This window comes from Petromyzon marinus, chromosome 24 (assembly GCF_048934315.1).
Source record: "Petromyzon marinus isolate PM22_M1 ecotype Great Lakes invasive population chromosome 24, UKy_Petmar_22M1.pri1.0, whole genome shotgun sequence".
NCBI classification, from domain to species: domain Eukaryota; kingdom Metazoa; phylum Chordata; class Hyperoartia; order Petromyzontiformes; family Petromyzontidae; genus Petromyzon; species Petromyzon marinus.
The window spans coordinates 7,897,530-7,918,804 of record NC_133690.1 but is presented as its reverse complement, the minus strand read 5'-3'; the positions used below and the strand labels follow the sequence as shown (position 1 = coordinate 7,918,804).

At 48.9% G+C, this 21,275-nt stretch overlaps 1 protein-coding gene across 1 annotated transcript in view; it reads left to right on the top strand.

Annotated features, from left to right (window-relative positions):
• Nucleotides 1–8,719, top strand: part of LOC116945510 (inositol 1,4,5-triphosphate receptor associated 1-like) — a 126,868-nt gene extending 118,149 nt beyond the window's left edge. The window contains exons 20-24 of the mRNA XM_076069385.1: nt 432–585; nt 1,876–1,931; nt 2,399–2,506; nt 5,149–5,249; nt 6,947–8,719. Of these exons, the coding sequence (XP_075925500.1) occupies nt 432–585; nt 1,876–1,931; nt 2,399–2,506; nt 5,149–5,249; nt 6,947–7,100 (573 nt within the window). The 3' untranslated portion in view covers nt 7,101–8,719. The remainder of the gene's footprint in view (nt 1–431; nt 586–1,875; nt 1,932–2,398; nt 2,507–5,148; nt 5,250–6,946) is intronic.
• Nucleotides 8,720–21,275: the final 12,556 nt, after the last annotated feature.

Here is a 21,275-nt window from a genome sequence, read left to right as displayed (position 1 = left end):
CTCAACGAAGTGGCTTATTGTGCGGACATTTATATAGCAGTTTCTACATTTGTATATTGGGAGGGAAAAACCGGAGGAGAGACACAAAAACTCTAAATATGCAGGCGTCAGGGTCGATCGCCCTGACCGACTGAAGAATACTCTCTTGCGTGAGCCTGCACCCCCCCCCCCCCCCCCCCCACCGTTGCCGAAGGCTCATCCCCTCTTCAAAATTATTAAAACTTTGATTGACATTGTCTGGGCCGTGCCCTTCCCCCCCCTAAATTCGTGTGTGCCCCCTTTATACGAGGTGATATCGCAAGCGTTCCCGAGAGTGAATCAAGACGTGAGTTTCGTCTCAGCCGTGCAGTGTTTAGTCTCTGTGGCCGCCCCTCAGCTCCGCCCCGCAGTGTGGTGGCGGTTGACCTCGGCGCGTTGCTGCTGGGTCGTAGGAGGGGCGGCTGTGCCGGGCCATGGAGGTGATGGTGCAGCACGTGGAGAACCTGAAGCGGCTGTACGCGCGCGAGCACGCCGAGCTGGAGGACGTGCGCAAGCTGCTGCAGCACAACTCTCGCTCCATGCACAGTGGCTCCGGGGACAGCAGTGGTACACACAGCCTCACCATTGTCTCTATAGAGCAGTGGTACACACAGACTCACCATTGTCTCTTAGACAGCAGTGGTACACACAGCCTCACCATTGTCTCTATAGAGCAGTGGTACACACAGACTCACCATTGTCTCTTAGACAGTAGTGGTACACACAGACTCACCATTGTCTCTAGACAGCAGTGGTACACACAGACTCACCATTGTCTCTAGAGAGCAGTGGTACACACAGCCTCACCATTGTCTCTATAGAGCAGTAGTACACACAGACTCACCATTGTCTCTAGACAGTAGTGGTACACACAGACTCACCATTGTCTCTAGACAGCAGTGGTACACACAGACTCACCATTGTCTCTAGAGAACAGTGGTACACACAGCCTCACCATTGTCTCTATAGAGCAGTAGTACACACAGACTCACCATTGTCTCTAGACAGTAGTGGTACACACAGACTCACCATTGTCTCTAGACAACAGTGGTACACACAGACTCACCATTGTCTCTTAGACAGTGGTACACACAGACTCACCATTGTCTCTTAGACAGCAGTGGTACACACAGACTCACCATTGTCTCTTAGACAACAGTGGTACACACAGACTCACCATTGTCTCTAGACAACAGTGGTACACACAGACTCACCATTGTCTCTTAGACAACAGTGGTACACACAGACTCACCATTGTCTCTTAGACAACAGTGGTACACACAGACTCACCATTGTCTCTTAGACAGTAGTGGTACACACATACTCACCATTGTCTCTAGACAGCAGTGGTACACACAGACTCACCATTGTCTCTTAGACAGTAGTGGTACACACAGACTCACCATTGTCTCTTAGACAACAATGGTACACACAGACTCACCATTGTCTCTAGACAGTGGTACACACAGACTCACCATTGTCTCTAGACAGTAGTGGTACACACAGACTCACCATTGTCTCTAGACAACAGTGGTACACACAGACTCACCATTGTCTCTAGAGAGCAGTGGTACACACAGACTCACCATTGTCTCTAGAGAGCAGTGGTACACACAGACTCACCATTGTCTCTAGTCAACAGTGGTACACACAGACTCACCATTGTCTCTTAGACAACAGTGGTACACACAGACTCACCATTGTCTCTTAGACAACAGTGGTACACACAGACTCACCATTGTCTCTAGACAACAGTGGTACACACAGACTCACCATTGTCTATTACACAGTGGTGAGAGCAATTCAGAACACAACGAGAAGTGGCTTAATGCGATTTGTCACCCGCGTGTGTCTCAGACGAGGGCATGGCACGTGGGAACCGCTCCATGTCTATCATCGGATCGCTCGGCAAGGTAAAGAACCTCGAGAGAACGTCGTTAGCTCGCGATTGTCCCTCGAATCCACAGCGGCGTTTGCATTCGTGAGCGCAGTCGGTGACGAAGATATTTGCCAGCGGAGATTTTTGTCGCCATAATTTTTTGTCAAAATAGATGGAGATCACTAAGTCTTACATCGGTTGCGACTTCCCACGAAAGCCCTCCGCTTGGCTGTGATGAGGCGAATGTAACGAGTCTGTACGTAGAAGATTTAGTTGATCTCGTGGCTGAGCTGATAATGATGGGGGGGGGGGAGGGGGAGTGAGAGATTGCATGCCCCTCACACCAACATTTCACAGCCAAAGAGTGACCTCTGTTTTTGGCTGCTTCAGGCGACTACGTAGTGTATGTATGTTGAACTTTCGCACCGTACGTAGCCAACCATGCTAATCGGAGGTGCGGGAGTTAACAAATGTATCGTTGATTTTTTTCACGACTTGCAGCCGACTGCTCGCCGAAGGGTCAGCGTCTCCGTCATCCCAAAGTTCTTTAACTTCCCCAGTGGAGGAGGCAACCAACTGGCCAGTCCCTCCGGCGCACAACCCATCTTGGTGAGTTCCACCCTCTGGGCTCACGCGCAAACTCCTATGGACGACGATCCTCTCAAGGCATGAAACTATACTTTTTTTTACTTACCAGGTAAGGCCCACTGAGCTGTGTAGCTCTTTGTCACAAGCGACCTGGCCACCGATGATAGCGCGACAAAGTGGCTTATCACGTGCAAAATATATCGCAGCCAAGCACTCTTAAACGCCTGTTTTAAAAATTGTTGAGGGATAAACTGGAGGACCTGGAGAAAAATCCACGCGACCACGCAGATAAATATACATCAAGCGTCAGGGTCGGGATCAATCCCACAACCTCCTGTACAACAGGCGAGGTAGTTCACATCTCGCCACTGTGACAGTCGAAAGTTTATTTGTTTGACCAGGTGAGAACCTGAGAAACCGTGACAGTCACATTCGCAACGACAACAGCAAAACGAATCAAGTATAGTAATGCAGCAAATATAAATCAGTCCAAAAGTAACTGGGTTCATCTTCTTTGATGAAGGCCGTTTGTGTTGTGGCCGAAACGTCGTGAGAATATTATTGTGTTAATTTATTTTATCAATTTATTATTTTATTCTCATTCTACGTGACTTTACCGAAAGAACCAAAGAAGATGAATCCTTGCAGTCACGAAAGCTTTAAATCGAAAAGTAACTGGGCTATACGGGCCATCGCGAATGTTGCACAAATCTAAATGTGAAATGGTAACTTCCCGTAAGCGTTGTCCAGTTCGAGCAGATTATTTTTACACTGATCATAGCACAATCACAATTAAGTTAGAGAAGCGTTAATCAGCAATCGGGTGACTTAACGTACGAATATCCCAGCTCGAGTGTTGTTCAGGAAGGATGGTGAAATGGGTCCGTTGAACTAATTATTTGGTGATGCTGCTGCTGCTGCTGCGTTGAAAGTGGTGCACAACAGAGCACTCAACACGTTCGTCAATAACGCTGTGGCCTTAAAATAAAAAAAAATATCACGGGCGACATTTTGGGCATAGCACATAAATAGAGACCGGAGAGATGGGTTGGATAATTAGTGTTGGGCACTGCATTTACACTATGGGGCCTGATGAGAATTAAGTTAAACTGGTCATCATAAAACATCTTTAATTATAATTTCTATCAGGCCCCACGGTTTAAAGTGCAGTCTCCAACACTCTATCTGGCCTTTCTATTTATGTGCTATGAATCAAGTTCCATTACCTGATAGATGGCCTGTTACATACGCGTATGTATGTTGAACTTTTTTTTTCCACTGCACGTAGCCAACCGTACTAATTGGAGGTGCGGGGAAGGACAACAAACTAAACACAAAAAGCAGTTATACATTTATGTAACTTCCCATTAAGGCCGCATGTGTTATGGACGGATGCGTTGAGTTGTTCAGGTCTGTGTTAGGAGGGCAGCCTCTTTCTGTAATGTGTGAAAACATTGATGATTGCAATGCAGGCTAATTGTCCGGCACCCTCGTGAAATGTTTGTCCCGGGTTGGCTCTGGCTATCCTACGCGCACGCCATTTTCACCACGTGGCTTTGCCTTCCTGAAACTGATGGGCAGGGGTTGCGCTCAGCTCATCTCCTCGTGCGGCTCCCAGGCTGTGGGATCCACTTCCAGCGGACCTTCGCTCCACTGCCTCCGCCCCCCCCCCCCACCTCGCTTTATTCAAATCCCGCCTGAAGACGCCACTTATTTTTAAGGGGCTTTTTTATATTTTCCTTGCATCCTTTGTTTTGGGGTTGTATCTGATTTGATGTGAGCCTGCCTGCGTGCATGCGTGCGTTTTGTACAGCGCCTTGTGATCTCTGGGTGAAAGGCACTTTGTAAGTGTTAATTATTGTTCAATGATTTCATATATCTATATAAAACCCTGAGAGGTCATCATAATTGAACACGGGAAACGGGAGTACATTTCTCTGAAAATGATGCCCTAATTATGAAACACTGCCTTTACCATTCACAGCAGAAGCGTGCGTTACTAGCCAAGCGAAAACATCGTTGGCCCCTAACGAGTTGAATTTCACAAAAGCGTCGCCTGTCGCGTGTTTTGCCATCGCGGATTTGACCATTCGCACCAAATTTCTGTCGGTATAGTTCGCCGAATGTACTCGTGTGGCTTGACCATCCACGGTTGACTACGAGATTCCTGTATTTTATCGCCGAACGTACTCCTTTGGCTTGACCATCCACGGTTGACTACGAGATTCCTGTATCTATCGTAAAGAGGTACCGTACTCTCCACTGCACTGCTCGCGATGATGCTGCCACGGAAGAATACAGACGCCATTTTGTCTCCCCCAAGCAGCCCATCGCGGGTCTCAGTTCATGGATTCCCAGCGTCCAGCATTCCATAGATTTACTGTTCAAGTTCCATTTGACACTACAGAACATTTGAATCACATTTTGGCCTTAAACGTGCTTCCTGTTTCACATTTGGGATAACGTCGGGTGACATAAAACAAAAGGGGTGGGTGTCGTATTACGAACCCGTGAACCAAACCATATTTTTTCCCAGAATGCCCTTTGAGTTTGCAGATCGCGGATTTGTCGACTGCGGCTCTTTCCAAGGACGTCATAACCAGACCCACGGTGGGCAAAGTCTGGGTGTGCGTTCTAATTGTTGGTGTCTGTGCTCTTCTCAGGAAGCGAGGATAAACGAGGTGAAAAATCAAGAAGCATCCATCATCGCTCCGGAGAAAATCATCCCGGCTTTCCTAGCCCCAAAGGAAACGAGCCAGCCCAGGTGCTTGACCTGCACACAAACACACGCCCACCAAGGAGAAGCATTTGCATGCACAGGGCACTTTCTTCAATTCCTATGAATCTCCAAGGCACCTTCGGTCTCATCTCAGCCGTTCCAATGCCTTGTGGCAGTCAAATCCAGGGGCCGGCAACCACAATAACGAGAAGAGTACATTTTTTTTTCGAATCCGGTCCAAAAAAAACCTCAATATTTTAATAGGCACAATGCACTGCGCGGTGAATACGAGACGGTGGTCCTTCATGAATGACGTCACGAAGCAGCAGTCCTTAAAGAGCCGCAGGTTGCCGATTCCCGGTCTAGTCAAAGAGACCCTCAGTGGCAGCTGCCCCTGCGTGGAACAAGGTGAATGGTTATTCCCAATTTGGTATTTTGAGAGTAAATTGATCAAATGTGGCTCATCTGGGCCATGACGCCGGCAGACACGGCCCATTGTTTTGTTCTAATATTGTCACGGGATGTTTGACATCCACTGTGCAACAGATGGTGCAAACTTAAGGTGAATTAATCCGCAGTATTAACCAGGGCGGCCGCTGGGCTCAAACTGGGAACCTCTGCAGTAAGTTGGCAATTGCACTGCCGCTCAGGCATTGTCGCATAGAGTGAGAAATCCGAGGCAATCGAGTGCAGGGGACTCCAATAACCGCACTTTAGCTGGGTCTCGATCAACGCCACCGAGAGATGCAGCGAGCATTCCAGGCGCTGCGCTCTGAGAGCGGGGCGACCCCTCTCGAGGCTGCAACCCTGGCCCCAGGAGACTCAGAATGATGCCCTTTGGTGTAAACCTTAGAGGCTCCTGCATGGCCTCATACGAGACGTTTCATTACGCAGAGCGAACCAATAGCTCATCTTTCTCGTTGAGACCCATGGCTGCATGCTTGTTCTTCACAGCAAGTAGGACCTGGGTTCAATTCCTGCCTCGGTATGCCTTTGTGCATGTGGTTTGTATGTTCTTCCCCTGTTCTGCACAAGTTTCCTCTGGAATCTCCGGTTCCTCTCATAGCTACAAACAAAAAATTACGATGTAACTGCCCCATGGACCAAATATCACAATGCTGAAAAAATGCCTGCATATCACTCAATTGGCATTACACATCGTAACATCAGCCCACTACTGTCAATCCGTGGCAGTATGTATGCTGAACGTCTTTCGCACCATACGTAGCCAACCGTGCTAATCTTCAGGAGGCAGAACGCTCCTGAATAAGAAATCTTGAGACTCAGGCTTTCCTGGATAAACAAGCAGAATAAGTTTATAAGTAAATCGGTGAGTAGAGTGAAGTGTCTGTGCTGGCTGTGGATGTACGTGGGTGGGGAGCGGTAGCGAAGCAGTTAGCACGCTGCACTATGAACCCAGCGACCCGAGTTCAATTCCCGCTCACGGCCAACACCATTGAGGATTATCTGAACCGGCCCTAGGTCGACTCAGCCTTTAACGAGTACCTGGTGCGATGTGCAAAAACATCGCCACTGGGTAGATAAAGGTGGCCGGGTGGAGTGCTGGCCAGCCACCCCCGTCGTGTGGCATAGCGTCCTTCATGGGTGCTCGCTTAACAACACTTGCCCCAACAATCTGTTACGGGGGATCTGTGTCTTTGTGTCTTTGTGTCTTTGTTGCTGAACGCGGGGTGATGACCCGACGTTTGCCCCCTCCGTGCCCGCGCGCTATCGGATGGCAGCGGACGCATGCTCGTGGGACTGACACGGGCAGCACTGAAGGAGAGTCCTCCGCTCATCCCGCAAGGGGCTCAAGGCGTCAAGATCGTGGGTGCGAGGCCGCTCAACCCCTTGGCCCAGGAGAAAGTGGAGGAGGAGACCTTCGTCAGGAGTTGACTTCCCCCCCTTCCCCCACCCAGTCGCTGCCTTGTGTTGTCAGTGCCCATTGCTCTCGTCCTCAATGCTACACAGGCGTACAGACACACCACATGATTTTGCCAAGTCCTGTTCAATTGCCATGACGGCTGGCTTATAAACGAGGCTATGTTTTGTTTGACCAGGTAAGGCCCCACTGAGCTACACGGCTATTTGTTCAGAAGCGATCGAGCTATCACAAATGATAGCTCCACGACGTGGCTTATCGTCACGTGGACGTTTATAGCAGCAGCAGCAGCCCAATCCTCTCACCGCAGGTTGACTCTAAATGTGGAGGGAGAAACCGGAGAACCCGGAGAGAAATCCACGCGACGACGGGGAGCACACGCAGGCTCCAAATACGCAGCGGCAGGCGTCAGGGTCGGGATCGAACCCACGACCTCCTGCGTACAGGGCAATGTACTTAACATCTCGGCATTGTGCATTCGTGACAGCCTTAGACTTTTGCCACCACAAATGTATTGAAGCATTTCCCAGTATTCATCCTTTTTGCGGTTAGCAAAACTGGGTTAGGGTTTCTGCAAACGCATTTTATTTCTTGAGCACCACTCATGTAACGTTTAATAATATTGACCATTGTTACTGGCGATGGATATTGTGGCAGGTTTACAGCAATGTAACAGAGATCGAGGCACAGTCCTGAAATGGCTTGCTCACGTCACTGCTGGCAGAAAGACCTCCACGAAGAGGGAGCTCTCGTGAGGAGAGAGCCCCTCGCGAGGCTATTTAGGCCTACTCTTCCATGCTGGCCAGGATGTCTTAGGAATGGTGAAGGTGCCCACACCGCACCGGACACGACCTGCTGATCAAATAACTGGCGAACACGTCTATATTGTTGGTAACAAAGGTACATTTATACAAGGTTATTTCCAAAGATTTTCTGCGTTCGCGTTTTTACACTTAAAAGAGATTTATGCAGTGAAGTAATATAAATTATTCATAAGTTATACAACTTAACATATTCATCACTGTATTCTTAACGTGTGACCTCCTGCTTGAAATCATGTGCGAATGCATGCACACGTGTAAGCGTTGCACTGAACGCGCGTGTGTTTTTAATACGGCTTGTATTTTTTTTTCAACATCTATTTGCGCTGCCACAAGAGAGGGTCATTCGGTGAACTCCAGAGGGACATTGGCGGGTGTGCGCCCACAATCTTGCGAGGCTTCCCCGCGGCATCGCGCAAACGCTGGCACGGCGTACCAGCCTCCTGGTACCGACGGATGTAGACTCCGAACGAGTTTTGACGCGCGCACTCACGTGCATCCTCCTATCACCGACATGTTGGTCTGCAGCAGTGACCCCGGGTCACCTCGTGCGCGTGGACACTTGCACAGGCACATACCGTCGCATTCGCGCGAATGTACGTGAAGGACAAACTGGGTTTAGCGCGGGTTTGTAAATGCAAAGTGCTGTAGATGTTTGCGACTTGTCAAGGAAAATCTGTCCGGTACATTTGTGGATTTTGCATGGATATGCAAAGCGTGTGATTGTATAACAGTACAGATCTGTGGAATGTTGCGTGCATCTTTGAGGAAGTATGTATTAAATCCAGTTTGCTGATGGTTTCTGGGCTTGATATGCAGACTCTGTCCGTTCTATTTCTGTGGAGTATCTTTGATTATTATGAGCAAAAGCCTTTTCCATACGAGTTTTTTTTGGGTTAGATCTCGTAAATGTGTCGTTAAACCCGCCACCACCCGACACAGCCAATTAATAAGGTTTGTCACGTAAACAGAACATGCCAATTCGTCACTAGTCTATTAATCCTCCCGTACTTCGCTCAAGAAAGGCTTACAACTGATGCCATCACATCTACCCCTCTAAGGAACGAAACAGGAGGATTTCTACACAAATCTGGCTGTCACCTGATGATGCTGGTTGTAATTATTGGCAAAACGTCGTACTCGAATTATAAATGTTGTGGATTTGCTTTCCAGCACATCGGTGCGCTGTACAAGTAACGAATTGGCATGTTCTATTTACGTGACAAACCTTACTAATTGGCTGAGTCGGGTAGTGGCTGCTTTAACGACACATTTATATTTACACGATCTAACCCAAAAAAACGATTGTGGATAATATCGGTCACGAAAGCCTACGTGTTCAACTGAAAGCCTTTTTATTGGACTCATGACAGTAGGTAATATAATCCGACTGTTGTCATTCATAATAGATTTTTGTACGAATCGGTTGTGCGGGGGAAGGACAACAAACTAAACACAAAAAGCAAGTTCTAAAGAAATTACTTTTCAAACTAGATTTGAAAGTGAATTTTTCGGGGTTAGGCGACACAATCACCTGGCCACATTTGTGTCGGTAAGACCCTCCACCACCCGATAAACCTAAGCAAGATAGAACCGTTACTTGTCTAAGCAATGAACGCGCCAACTGTTGTTTCAGCTCACGTGGTAAGTTGAAGAACGATTCTCAACAACCACAACATCGCAATTAGATTCAGTGTTTCACTTGTAACTGTGTCAAGCATCTTTAGAAACACCCAATAAATCAGAAATGAATAACTATAAAGAGGTTAGATTTGGCACTGTTTAAATTCAGCATATGTGAAGACTAGTTGAATTTATATTACCCGGGCTGGCATTCCGAGGGTGTATTTTGCATTACGTATGTATGTTGAACTTCTTTCGCGCCGTACGTATCCAGCCGTGTTAATCGGAGTGCTTTCGTGTGTTCATGGCCAGAATGAATGCAATGCAATTCCGCATTGGAGTGTGCACGACTGTAATATATACTTTGCAATGTACTGCAGGCCTGCAATGTATTCACTGCTGGGCGAAGGCCTCCTCCACGCGTCCGGCAGTCCACACGGTCTTGGGATGCCACAACCCGCAGCACTTCAGACTAGCGCGGTTGGGCTGCCTGTGCCAGGCCAGGTGCACTTTGAGGCCACGCGAAGTGTGACACGAGGTCTCGGGACAGACCCAGCAGGTGCCGTGGGTTGAATGACTGAGATGACCGGTAGATGCACCACCAGCTGAACCCCCCACCCCACCCACCCCACTGTGCCAACTTGCTGAATTTTAGCCGCCCGGCGCTCGTTGTTGTGAGCGTCGCTCTCTCTGCCCTCCGTTGTTGCTGGAAGGCGACTGCCTCCAACTGCTCAGCCACGTCCCCTTCACGAGCCTCCCCTGCTATTGCGACCCCCCCACCACCTCCTCTCTTAAAAAACACACACAAAACACGTTGTTTTGTGAATGGCACCGCGTGAACCAGCTGTGTTTACAGGGCCGCGGGGAGGGACCATTGTGTCCGCATAAACCCACCCCAAGCAACAATCACACGGCTGGGGATAATCGCCGTCCCTCGAAACGCACACTCGCTTACACCAGACACGGGGGGGGGGGGGAGGAGTCGGGGGGGGTGTACCCGGGGGTCTGGGCACGAGCCGCTAAGTGTTGGGGGGGGGGCGGCGGGGTCAAAGGTGGCCAGCCATGCGGTTGAAGGCACCCCGGCACGAGTTGTCTACGAGGGGCTATGAACGGCACGTGGCCCCATCAGCCCGGCTCGGCGTGGCGTGGGGGGCTCTAAAGGTCGCAGACTCGTGGGTGTACATTCACTTTATGTTGTTGTTTGTAACGCTGCGTGGCCTGCGAGGAAGAGGTTGCCAGAGGGTGAAGGCTTCCCAAATTGACCCTTAATGAGATAACTACACCTGCTTCGGGGCTCTTCCAGATCAGGAGCGGAGCCAGGATTTCAGGCCGGGGTGACATTCAACAAATGTTAATTTCAAGAATGATTAAGAGAGAGTCAGGCTGTTGAACTAGACGCCATCGGTTGGCGACACACTCTGACAATGCAGTTGCACGGAGTCCGCCAGACCGAGTGTCGTACACTCACACGCAGAATGTCACCCCTGTCACCCCCCCTGGCTCTGCCCCTGTTCCAGATCAACCGAATTGGAGACGAATATTTTTCTCCGGTAGTCTCTCGCCTCCAAAAACAATGCCTTGCGCTCTAAGTGACAAGTTTACGATGATTGACGCAGGTGAATGTTTTCTCTCGAAAAAACATGGTAAATAGTAAGTAATTAGTATCATGAACAGGACACAATTTTAATGGGGAAACACGTAGACTCACGTAAACCGGTGCATCAAATTTGAGCGTCATTGGCCTCATCTCCAGATGAGGCGGGTTTTATGTTCTCCAAGATGTTTCATTTGCATTTTATTTATTTATTTTGTGAGTGCGTTTCGTGCACCTCCGACGAGATTTACAAGAGTCTATGATACTCGAAGTGAGTTCTTTTGGAATATCTGGAGCATGGCCACATTTCCTCAGCTCGCTTTAGTTATTGGTGGTCTACCGTGGAAGATATGGCCCCTCGTTTAGTTATTTTTGAGCTGGTGGTCTGGCTACGGCTTTTGTGAATAACTGTACATGCTGGAGGGTTATCTACATAGCAGGAGGGCAAATAGTAACTCTCCAGGTGTATATTGTCTTTACACAATCTAAATAATGTCATCGTTGAGATGTTATTTTTAATACCCAAATCAAATTACTGAACCGATTCACGTCTTGGTGATGGGCTCTCTCTAGTTCTGTGTCCAAGGCTAGATCCATGGCTCAACAATCGACGATGGGGATGGAGGGATGCCAATTATATATCATCATGATGCAGGAGTGCAGAAAAATACTGTCATGGACCAAGCAAGCATGCTTTCAGACGTTGTCATCATCGCCACTGCTTCTGCAGTCGTGATGGTAGTAAGAGCAAATGATAAGGGTGCTAGCAGATGTTAACTACCTCGCCTGGTATACAGGAGGTCGTGGATTCAATCCCAACCCTAGCGCGTGCTGTATATTTGGAGTTTGCGTGTCTCTCTCTCTCTCCCTGTAGTCACGTGGACTTTTCTCCGGGTCCTCCGATTTTTGCCTCCACATTTCGAAGCACGCGTTTATAGTCTTTGGCTGCTATACATTTTCACTCGAGAAGCCACTTGGTTGAGCTATCATTTGTTGGCAGGTCGCAAGCTCCTAAATATACAGCATGCGTCAGCAATGGGAATCGAACCCACGGACCTCCTGTCTACCAGGCGAGGGAGATAAGATCACGCCACCGATTGAGCAGTACATTATTATTGCCACTCTGTGAAACGATTTAACTCTCGAGTCTAAGGTGTAGGTGACAGTATATGATTAGAGATCGGCCCTTTGTTCATTGGACGTTAGGCTAAACATGGTGCAGAATTACATACTCTTATCAGCGGCCCTATTACCTGCGGCAGCTGTAGGGTCCGCGAAAACTCATATATTCCGCAGCCCTATTTCTTCCTATGATCCGCTGTTATACGCGCTTTTACCCACAACGCATAGGAGGCCTTTCTAATAGTATTCGCGATTTTTCTGCAGATAACAGGAGTTGCACGACACATTATTTCTGATATCCGCGGTTGTTCGCGATGTATTTAAAATACAAACATGAACGGTGCACAGACACCAGCTGCTTTGAATATGAAATAGACACGAATAGAGAGACACGCACGGGCACGGACGCACAGACACAAACAAGGAGACACGCAAGACACAGAGAGTTAGAACACACACACACAAAGACACCGAAGCGAAGCACGCGGACAGAGGAGACACAGCGAGACTCTCACCCGTGTCTCTATGGACTCCTGGCCGACCACTGGCACCCACAGCAACGAGTCGTGACACTCGACTTTACCGTGACACCTCACACCTGGGCGCGTCTCGACCATCGCCCCCCCCCCTCTCTCTCTCTGTGTGCGCGTGCGTCTCGTGGCCGTGAGCGTGCGCGTGCCACTGTGTGCGCGTGCGTCTCCGTCTCGTGGCCGTGAGCGTGCGCGTGCCACGGTGTGCGCGTGCGTCTCCGTCTCGTGGCCGTGAGCGTGCGCGTTCCACTGTGTGCGCGTGCGTCTCGTGGCCGTGAGCGTGCGCGTGCCACTGTGTGCGCGTGCGTCTCGTGGCCGTGAGCGTGCGCGTGCCACTGTGTGCGCGTGCGTCTCCGTCTCGTGGCCGTGAGCGTGCGCGTGCCACTGTGTGCGCGTCGACCTCCGCGCGTCGCTTTGTGACACGGAGAGACGGACTCGCGACGTTTCAGTGCGCGCACCACGACTCGGCCGATCGCCCCTCCCCCCGCTACCCCCCCCCCCCCCTAGAATGCTTCCTATGACGACCAAGTGTCGTCGTCATCACCGCTGCCCCACGCTGCCTCCCTCTATACCACGGACGCACGCCCAGGGGCGCAGCTCTGGGGGGGGGGGGGGGGGGAGTAGCGGCAGCGTTTAATATGTGATGCATCGAGGCCCAGTCGGGCACCAGGAGCCCGCGTGTCAACAGATATCAACAAATTTAGATTTGAAGCTTTCGTGACTGCAGGGATTCATGTTATTGGTTCTTTCGGTAAAGCCACGTAGAAGGGAAACAATAAAATAAAAAAATATATAAAACAATAAAATTCTCACGACGTTTCGGCTGCAACACAAGCAATTATCATCAGGTGTGAAAACCACAGCAAGAAAATTTGAAAAAAGTGGTTTTCACACCTGATGATGATTGCTTGTGTTGCAGTCGAAACGTCGTGAGAATTTTGTTTTATATTTTTATTATTTTACTGTTTCCCTTCTACGTGACTTTACCGAAAGAACCAAGAATAAGATATCAACAAGTTACAAAAACATGTGGCGTTTTTTAAAATTTCAACAATTAACCATAAATGCCAAAAAAAACAATGTTACAAATGAAAAAGTTTTATTTGTGAAAAATTCCGTAAAATATAGTGTTTAAAGCGAATAGTTAAGTAGGCTTTACCTGGTAATCTTTTGTATTAATAACTGTCACCGTGTGAGACTGTCTTCCTCTAAGCCCAATACACGGCGCACCTAAATGAATATATACAGCATAGTTATAGCCTACATGTTATTGTGTACGGGTTCAGAACATCCGTAGCTATTTCTATAAACGTGAGTGGGGAGAAAGAAGGGGGGTGGAGGGGGTACACAGTCGCTGTAATACGATAAACGAGGACATGAAACAAAGCCCCCCTGAATTCCCTTTCTTTGATTAAGACGCCGTTTTTTGACAACATATATGGGCAAAGGCACGCAAACTTTCCCAAGTGTCCGTTTTTATTTCACGTCAGCTTTTGTCGTATGAGAGGCCCCCTGTTGCGTGCCGTATATCGCAGTGACGTGCGGTGAGAGGTCAATGGCTGGGGAGGCACTGGCTCGTGTCAGAGCCAGATTCACACACGGAGGGGGCGTGGCCTCACGCAGGGGGCGTAGCTTCACGGAGGGGGGGCGTGTTAGACACGTCCCCCCTCAGTGAGGCAGATGTGATAGCTGCCTCCCCTGGTGCTTTTTCATTGCAGTTTCATGACGAGACCAGCGAGCCTAAATATCTTTATACACATACGTGAAATAAGTTACCTGGAGTATGGAAGGCGATGACATGAAATGAATGGGTCTACAAACATTACATTGGTGACACACTGAGATAGTAACAGGCACGCGCTTATTGCCCGCGCTCCATCCAGTTACTGAGGGGTTGCGCAATCAGAGGGGAGGCTGAGCTCGTCGCTGCCTCACCTCTCGTCTCTCCCTGCGTTTGCAGCGGAGCTCCGCAAATTTGGCGATTTTGACTCTAAAAATGATTGGAATAGTATAGAAATTACATTGATAACACAGATCAGTGGAAAAATCGTAATATTTATTTTATTTATTCTTTTTTTTTTACTTTTCGTAACAGCTATTTTCATTGGAGTGTGACAGGTGAGGCTCTTCCTCCCTGTCTCCCTTGACCGCACGTCCCTGGTGTATAGACCACCCATTCCCTGGACCAGGGCCCCCAGGTTTTTCTCATGGGTTGCTCGATCTCCGAATCAGTTCGCCACGTTGTCGGCGTTGCCGCATCAACGTCTGTGACCCAGTGGCCAAAGCGACGAGTTGAGTGGTCCCCCTTGACAATCACCGCGAGATATGTTTTCAACAGCAGTGTTGAAACAACAAAGAGTATTCAAAATGCGGTTCACATTTCTTTTTTTAAAGGACAATGTTTTCACTTACGTTGCGCGTTTTATTTTAATGTCACGATAGCAGTGACGTTTTGGCAACCTTGCGAGACAAATCATATATTGGAGGCCCCCACCTGACCGATTGCCACACCCCCTGAGCTGCCAGTGTCGTTACTACGCCACTGGCTTCATCCCTGATCACTCGTGAGCCTTCAGCTGCATGTGAGCAATGTGATTGATGTATGTGGCTAGGAGATGTTAACCACCTCGCCTAGTGTACAGGAGTTCGTGGGTTCGATCCGGACCCTGACGCCTGCTGCTGCTGTATATTTGGAGTTTGCGTGTCTCTCTCTCTCTCTCATCATCACGGTGGCTAGGAGATGTTAACCACCTCGCCTGGTGCACAGGAGTTCGTGGGTTCGATCCGGACCCTGACGCCTGCTGCTGCTGCTGTATATTTGGACTTTGCGTGTCTCTTCTCTCTCCCCGTGGTCGTGTGGATTTTTCTCCGTGTCTTCCGGTTTTCACCCTCCACATTTAGAATGACCACGCGTTCTGAGTATTTGGCCGCTATAAATTTGCACCGTGATAAGCCACTTCGTAGAGCGATCATTTGTGGCCAGGTCGCTTCTAAAATAGAGCTACATCGCTCAGTGGGCCTTACCTGGTAAAATAAAAATCGTGAATTACATCCCACTCCAGTGTTCAATATCGACTCTGCACTCACTCACCTGCCCACTTTCCTACTCATCAATCACTCACGGTGCTCACCAATCGATACGCGCGTGCTCACCAAAAAACTTGCGTGCGATTCACCAAGCGGTCGACGACTAACTACTTTTTTGAGAAGCGCGGCTGAGTGGAGTGATGCAACTACGCGGAATGATACAGTAAGGCGACGGAGTACCCTCAGGGACGTATCCCACCACCTCACTGTGGTTGTGCCGGAGTGCATCGCATGCCGCCAAACTGCACCGTTACATTGTTTATGGGGAAATTGTTTTCGCTTAACGCGGGAATTTCCAAGGAACGCCATCTACCGCGTTAAGCGAGGACTCGCCGCTTAAGGAAGACTTTGTCTTTGAAAATAGCGAGCAATATATTACCCCCAAATTCAGTTGCCAGGGAAACGGCATGAAAAGAATGCTAAATTTCGATTTAAAGCTTTCGTGACTGCAAGGGTTCATCTTCTTTGGTTCTTTCGGTAAAAGTCACGTAGAATGAGAATAAATTAATAAATTAATAAAATTAAATAACACTAAAATTATCACGACGTTTCGGCCACAACACAAGTGGCCTTCTTCAGGTGAAAGGAAAAGACCTGTCGGGACGACAGAGCTTCAATGAACGTTGTTCATTTAACGTTGTTGTTCATTGAACGTTGTTAACAACGTTCATTGAAGCGCTGTCATTCCGACAGGTCTGTTCCTTTCACCTGAAGAAGGCCACTTGTGTTGTGGCCGAAACGTCGTGAGAATTTTATTGTGTTATAGTTATTTTATTATTTTATTATTTTATTCTCATTCTACGTGGTTACTTTACCGAAAGAACCAAAGAAGATGAATGCTAAAGTTAATCACGAAGCCGAATGTAAAGTTTGCGCGTGCCGATCAGTAGATTTGAGCACGTAAAAATCATGCTGCAACCTTTGGCTATCCAAGAAATAGAATCGCAGACAACCCCGCGGGTAACAGGCGACTGCGATATTGGTCCCCAAGATCACGTGGATAAAGAGTTCTCGAACGTGATGAGAACTCCACAATGCCTTTTATTTCAGCCAAACAGCACCCTCTGCTGTACCACAGGTGCATTGGCATCCGAAATGAATGAATGTTTGCCATGATTTTCAGTTTCATTTATTTGGTGTAGCCCTGTGAGCCATTCGGCTCTTGAATCGGGTGCAACCGCAACAAAAAACAAAAACATGAACAAGAAAACATCTTAAAGTGACTATGTGACTGTGCAAACAGAAAATCCAGGAAAAAGCAGCATATTATTCCAGAAAAAGCACCGTACACCAACGTTGTGTGCAAAAATCCCAGTGGGATGCAAGTCAAACAACAACAACAACCACAAGACAACTTAGAATTAGCCCATCAGTCTAACTCCGTACTACAACAAACAAACATGGCCAAACCAAAAATTTTTTTTCGAAATCACCAAAAAATAAAGCCATAAAAGCAATGTAACAGTGACCACAGGGACTGTGACCAAATATTCACAACAAACGACATAAACAACATGTAACACCAAACCCTAGAGCCATAGCTGGCTGCATGAGTCACTCCACAAACAACAAGAGCATCAGTCGGAGTATCAAATTGTTCAATGCACCTTTAAGATCAGCACACTAAATCAAAATACAGATAATACTTTGCTGCGGTCATCCGGAGCGAAACATTTTATTTTATTTTAGGCCGCTGAATAGCAGCGTTGACTTGGCAAACCGAGATGGTTGATCACTGGGTCTCTCTACAATTGAATGGTTATAAAGTGGGCGGGCCGGACAGTTACCACAAGGGTGAGATCGACACAAGTTCAGCAAGTCGCTTGATATAAAAACAGTATGGAAGTGCAAAGGGGTCGTCCATAAATGACGTCACGTACTTAGGGGGGGTGGGCGAGGGGTCAGACATTTGTGACGATGTGTGACGAGGGAGGGGGTGAGGTTGAGAAATGTGACGTCACATCAAAATGCGCAACTTTTAATGAATATAGACAAACACGTTCTACTTAATTAAATAGACTTTTTAATGAATGTTTTCTCCTACAACATCAGAGTGCAGCGGCCACATTAAATACGCACTACAATGACAATAGTTTATTTGAGAGGGGGGGGTCTGACTTTTTGTGACGCTGTGTGACGAGAGGGGGTGGTGGTCAAAAATCGTCCAAAATCGTGTGACGTCATTTATGGACGGCTCCAAATTAACTTTTGCATACATTCTTAGAGATTTGTCAAGGTGAACTCTGCAAGCTTGGGCAAGGCGGCCGATAGGAGACATGCGCGTAACGAGCGCCTGTCAAAATGATCTGTATGGTGCGTTAAGCACTAGAACAGGTCCACATTAAGCTCACGTCATATATTCGTGGAGACAACGTCATTGAGCTAACGCTGAAATGTGTTTAGGTAGATCGTAATCTCTTATTTTGCCTTGGAACCTGAGAAAGTTGGCTCCATTAGAGCACTTCAGGACGTGATTGTCCACTCATGGGTTTGCTGCGGTGACATCGGAGCGAAAACAGCCCCGAGGCCTCGTGAAACAGTTGACATCGAAATGCAGCGATCATTGAGTAACAGAGGGGCCCTTCTTGTTGACTCCCTGACCTTGAAAAATGCAGCCCAGCGATTTAGTTGCTCGCGCCACAAGGCCTCCGCCAAAAGGATGGTCCGGTAATGGGCCTACTCTTCCATACTCGGCACGGAACACACGCGATCGACTAAATAACTGTCCTTCCTGCGCGCGTCCTATTAGCACGGTTGGCAACGTACGGTGCGAAAGAAGCGTCCAGGGCGCCGTGATGACGAGATGTTATCTCCCTCGCCTGGTACACAGGAGGTCGTGGGCATCGATCCCGACCCTGACGATGCCTGCTGCTGCTGCTGTATATTTGGAGTTTGCGTGTTCTCCCTGTGGTAGGTGTGGATTTTTCTCCGGACCCTCCACATTTACAAACGCGCTTGTCGTAGGCTTTGCTGCGCGACATTGCCACGCGATAAGCCACTCCGTTGGGCCCGCTGTCATTTGTGATGGGCAGGTCGCTTCTGAAAAAGAGCTACGTAGGTCAGTGGGCCTCGCCTGGTGAAATAAACATTGTGAACGTAATAAACAAAAAGAGTTTACAGATGTGTTTTTTTTGGTGTGTGTGTGTGTGTTTTTTTTTCGGGACAATGAAACCCAGCCGTACGCTGGTGCATGCTTTGGAGCCGTCCACGCGTTGAGGGCGGCTGTCGTGCGGACGCTTAAGGTGGAGGAATCGTGAACGCTGAAGCGGCTTGCCGGGGCTAGCGTCGAGCTTGGTAATTCAGTGTCACTGGCGAGCGGGAAGAGTTTTGCATCAAGGTGAAAGTTGAAAAACAATGTACGCAGTGCACACACGCACGAAATTGAGAGCCATTCAAAATATTTCATTACAATAACAAGGGCGGAAATATTTTAGAATTAGTTAAAGGAGGGTGTAATGATGTTGTATGCAGGAACGCAACGCTATTTTTCCCATGAACTCTATTGTCTGTCGAACGCGCTTGTTCCAAACACGGTATTGTCCCGGAACGTAACCCACGCGTTCTGCGAGGTCTGCCTCTGGTTACACGCCAACAGCGGCTAGTTGGCATCTTACTTCCTTTCGCAACAGACGAGTGACGTACATGTGGGCTCACAGCAGGGGGCGGTGTGCCCCCAGAGACGGGACGCCTGACCAGGACCTGGAAAGGACTTCATAGAGGCGAGCAGTGAAGGAGCGAAGCACACGAGCCTGCCACATTCTACCCCTAACTAGCCTGCCACACTCTACCCCTAACTAGCCAGCCAGTCACACTCTACCCCTACCCCTAACTAGCCAGCCAGTCACACTCTACCCCTACCCCTAACTATCCAGTCACACTCTACCCCTAACTAACTAGCCTGTCACACTCTACCCCTACCCCTAACTAGCCAGTCACACTCTACCCCTACCCCTAACTAGCCAGCCAGCCACACTCTACCCCTACCCCTAACTAGCCAGCCAGCCACACTCTACCCCTACCCCTAACTAGCCAGCCAGTCACACTCTACCCCTAACCCTAACTAGCTAGCCAGTCACACTCTACCCCTAACCCTAACTAACTAGCCAGCCACACTCTACCCCTAACCCTAACTAGCCAGCCAGTCACACTCTACCCCTACCCCTAACTAACTAGCCAGTCACACTCAACTTATACCTCTAACTAACTAGCCAGTCACACTATACCCTTACCCCTAACTAACTAGCCAGCCACACTCTACCCCTAACTAACTAGCCAGTCACACTCTACCCCTACCCCTAACTAACTAGCCAGTCACACTCTGCCACTACCCCTAACTAACTAGCCAGCCACACTCTACCCCTAACTAACTAGCCAGCCACACTCTACCCCTAACTAACTAGCCAGTCACACTTTACCCCTACCCCTAACTAACTAGCCAGTCACACTCTACCCCTACCCCTAACTAACTAGCCAGTCACACTCTACCCTTACCCCTAACTAGCCAGCCACACTCTACCCCTACCCCTAACTAACTAGCCACTCACACTCTACCCCTAACTAACTAGCAAGTCACAATCTACCGCTACCACTAACTAACTAGCCAGTCACACTCTACCCCTACCCCTAACTAACTAGCCAGCCACACTCTACCCCTAACTAACTAGCCACTCACACTCTACCCCTACCCCTAACTAACTAGCCACTCACACTCTACCCCTACCCCTAACTAACTAGCCACTCACACTCTACCCCTAACTAACTAGCCAGTCACACTCTACCCCTACCCCTAACTAACTAGCCAGCCACACTCTACCATCGCAAGCTGTTTGACGTTGCTGGTGAGCATTCAGCTTTCATTTGGCAGTGGGTTGACCAAATGTCTGCAGGGGACGTTGTGATCCGTGGGCGATTAGAGCAGCAAAGTCAAAGACCCCCCGTAATGTCTAAACCAACTTGTGGGTCAAGTGCCGTTAGCGAGCACCGGGGGGGGGGGTGGTCAGTACCACGCCCGTCCGCCTTTGTCTCCCTAGTGGCGATGCTTAAGCACCGCACCGGGCACCAATCTGATGCTGAGTTGGCCATAGGGGAGGCCCAGGAGAGGGTGTTGGCCGTGAGCGGGAATCGAACTCGGGGGGACCAGGTTCGTAGCGCAGCGCGCTAACCGCTACACAACCGCTCCCCGCTGCATAACGGACACACACACACAGTCGTAATGTGTTTCAGCCCTTCGTCAATACACTGCTCGATGAAACTCTCTCCACGCCGTTCTGACCATACTTCACCTTCCTGGTCACTGCGGGTTTAGTGAATGAGGGAGGGAGTGAGTGAGTGAGGAGTTCACACGTGTCCCATCCTAGAGTCCCAAGACTCTGCTGTCTTCGTGTTGTCTACTCAATGTCTCACTGCGTGTCC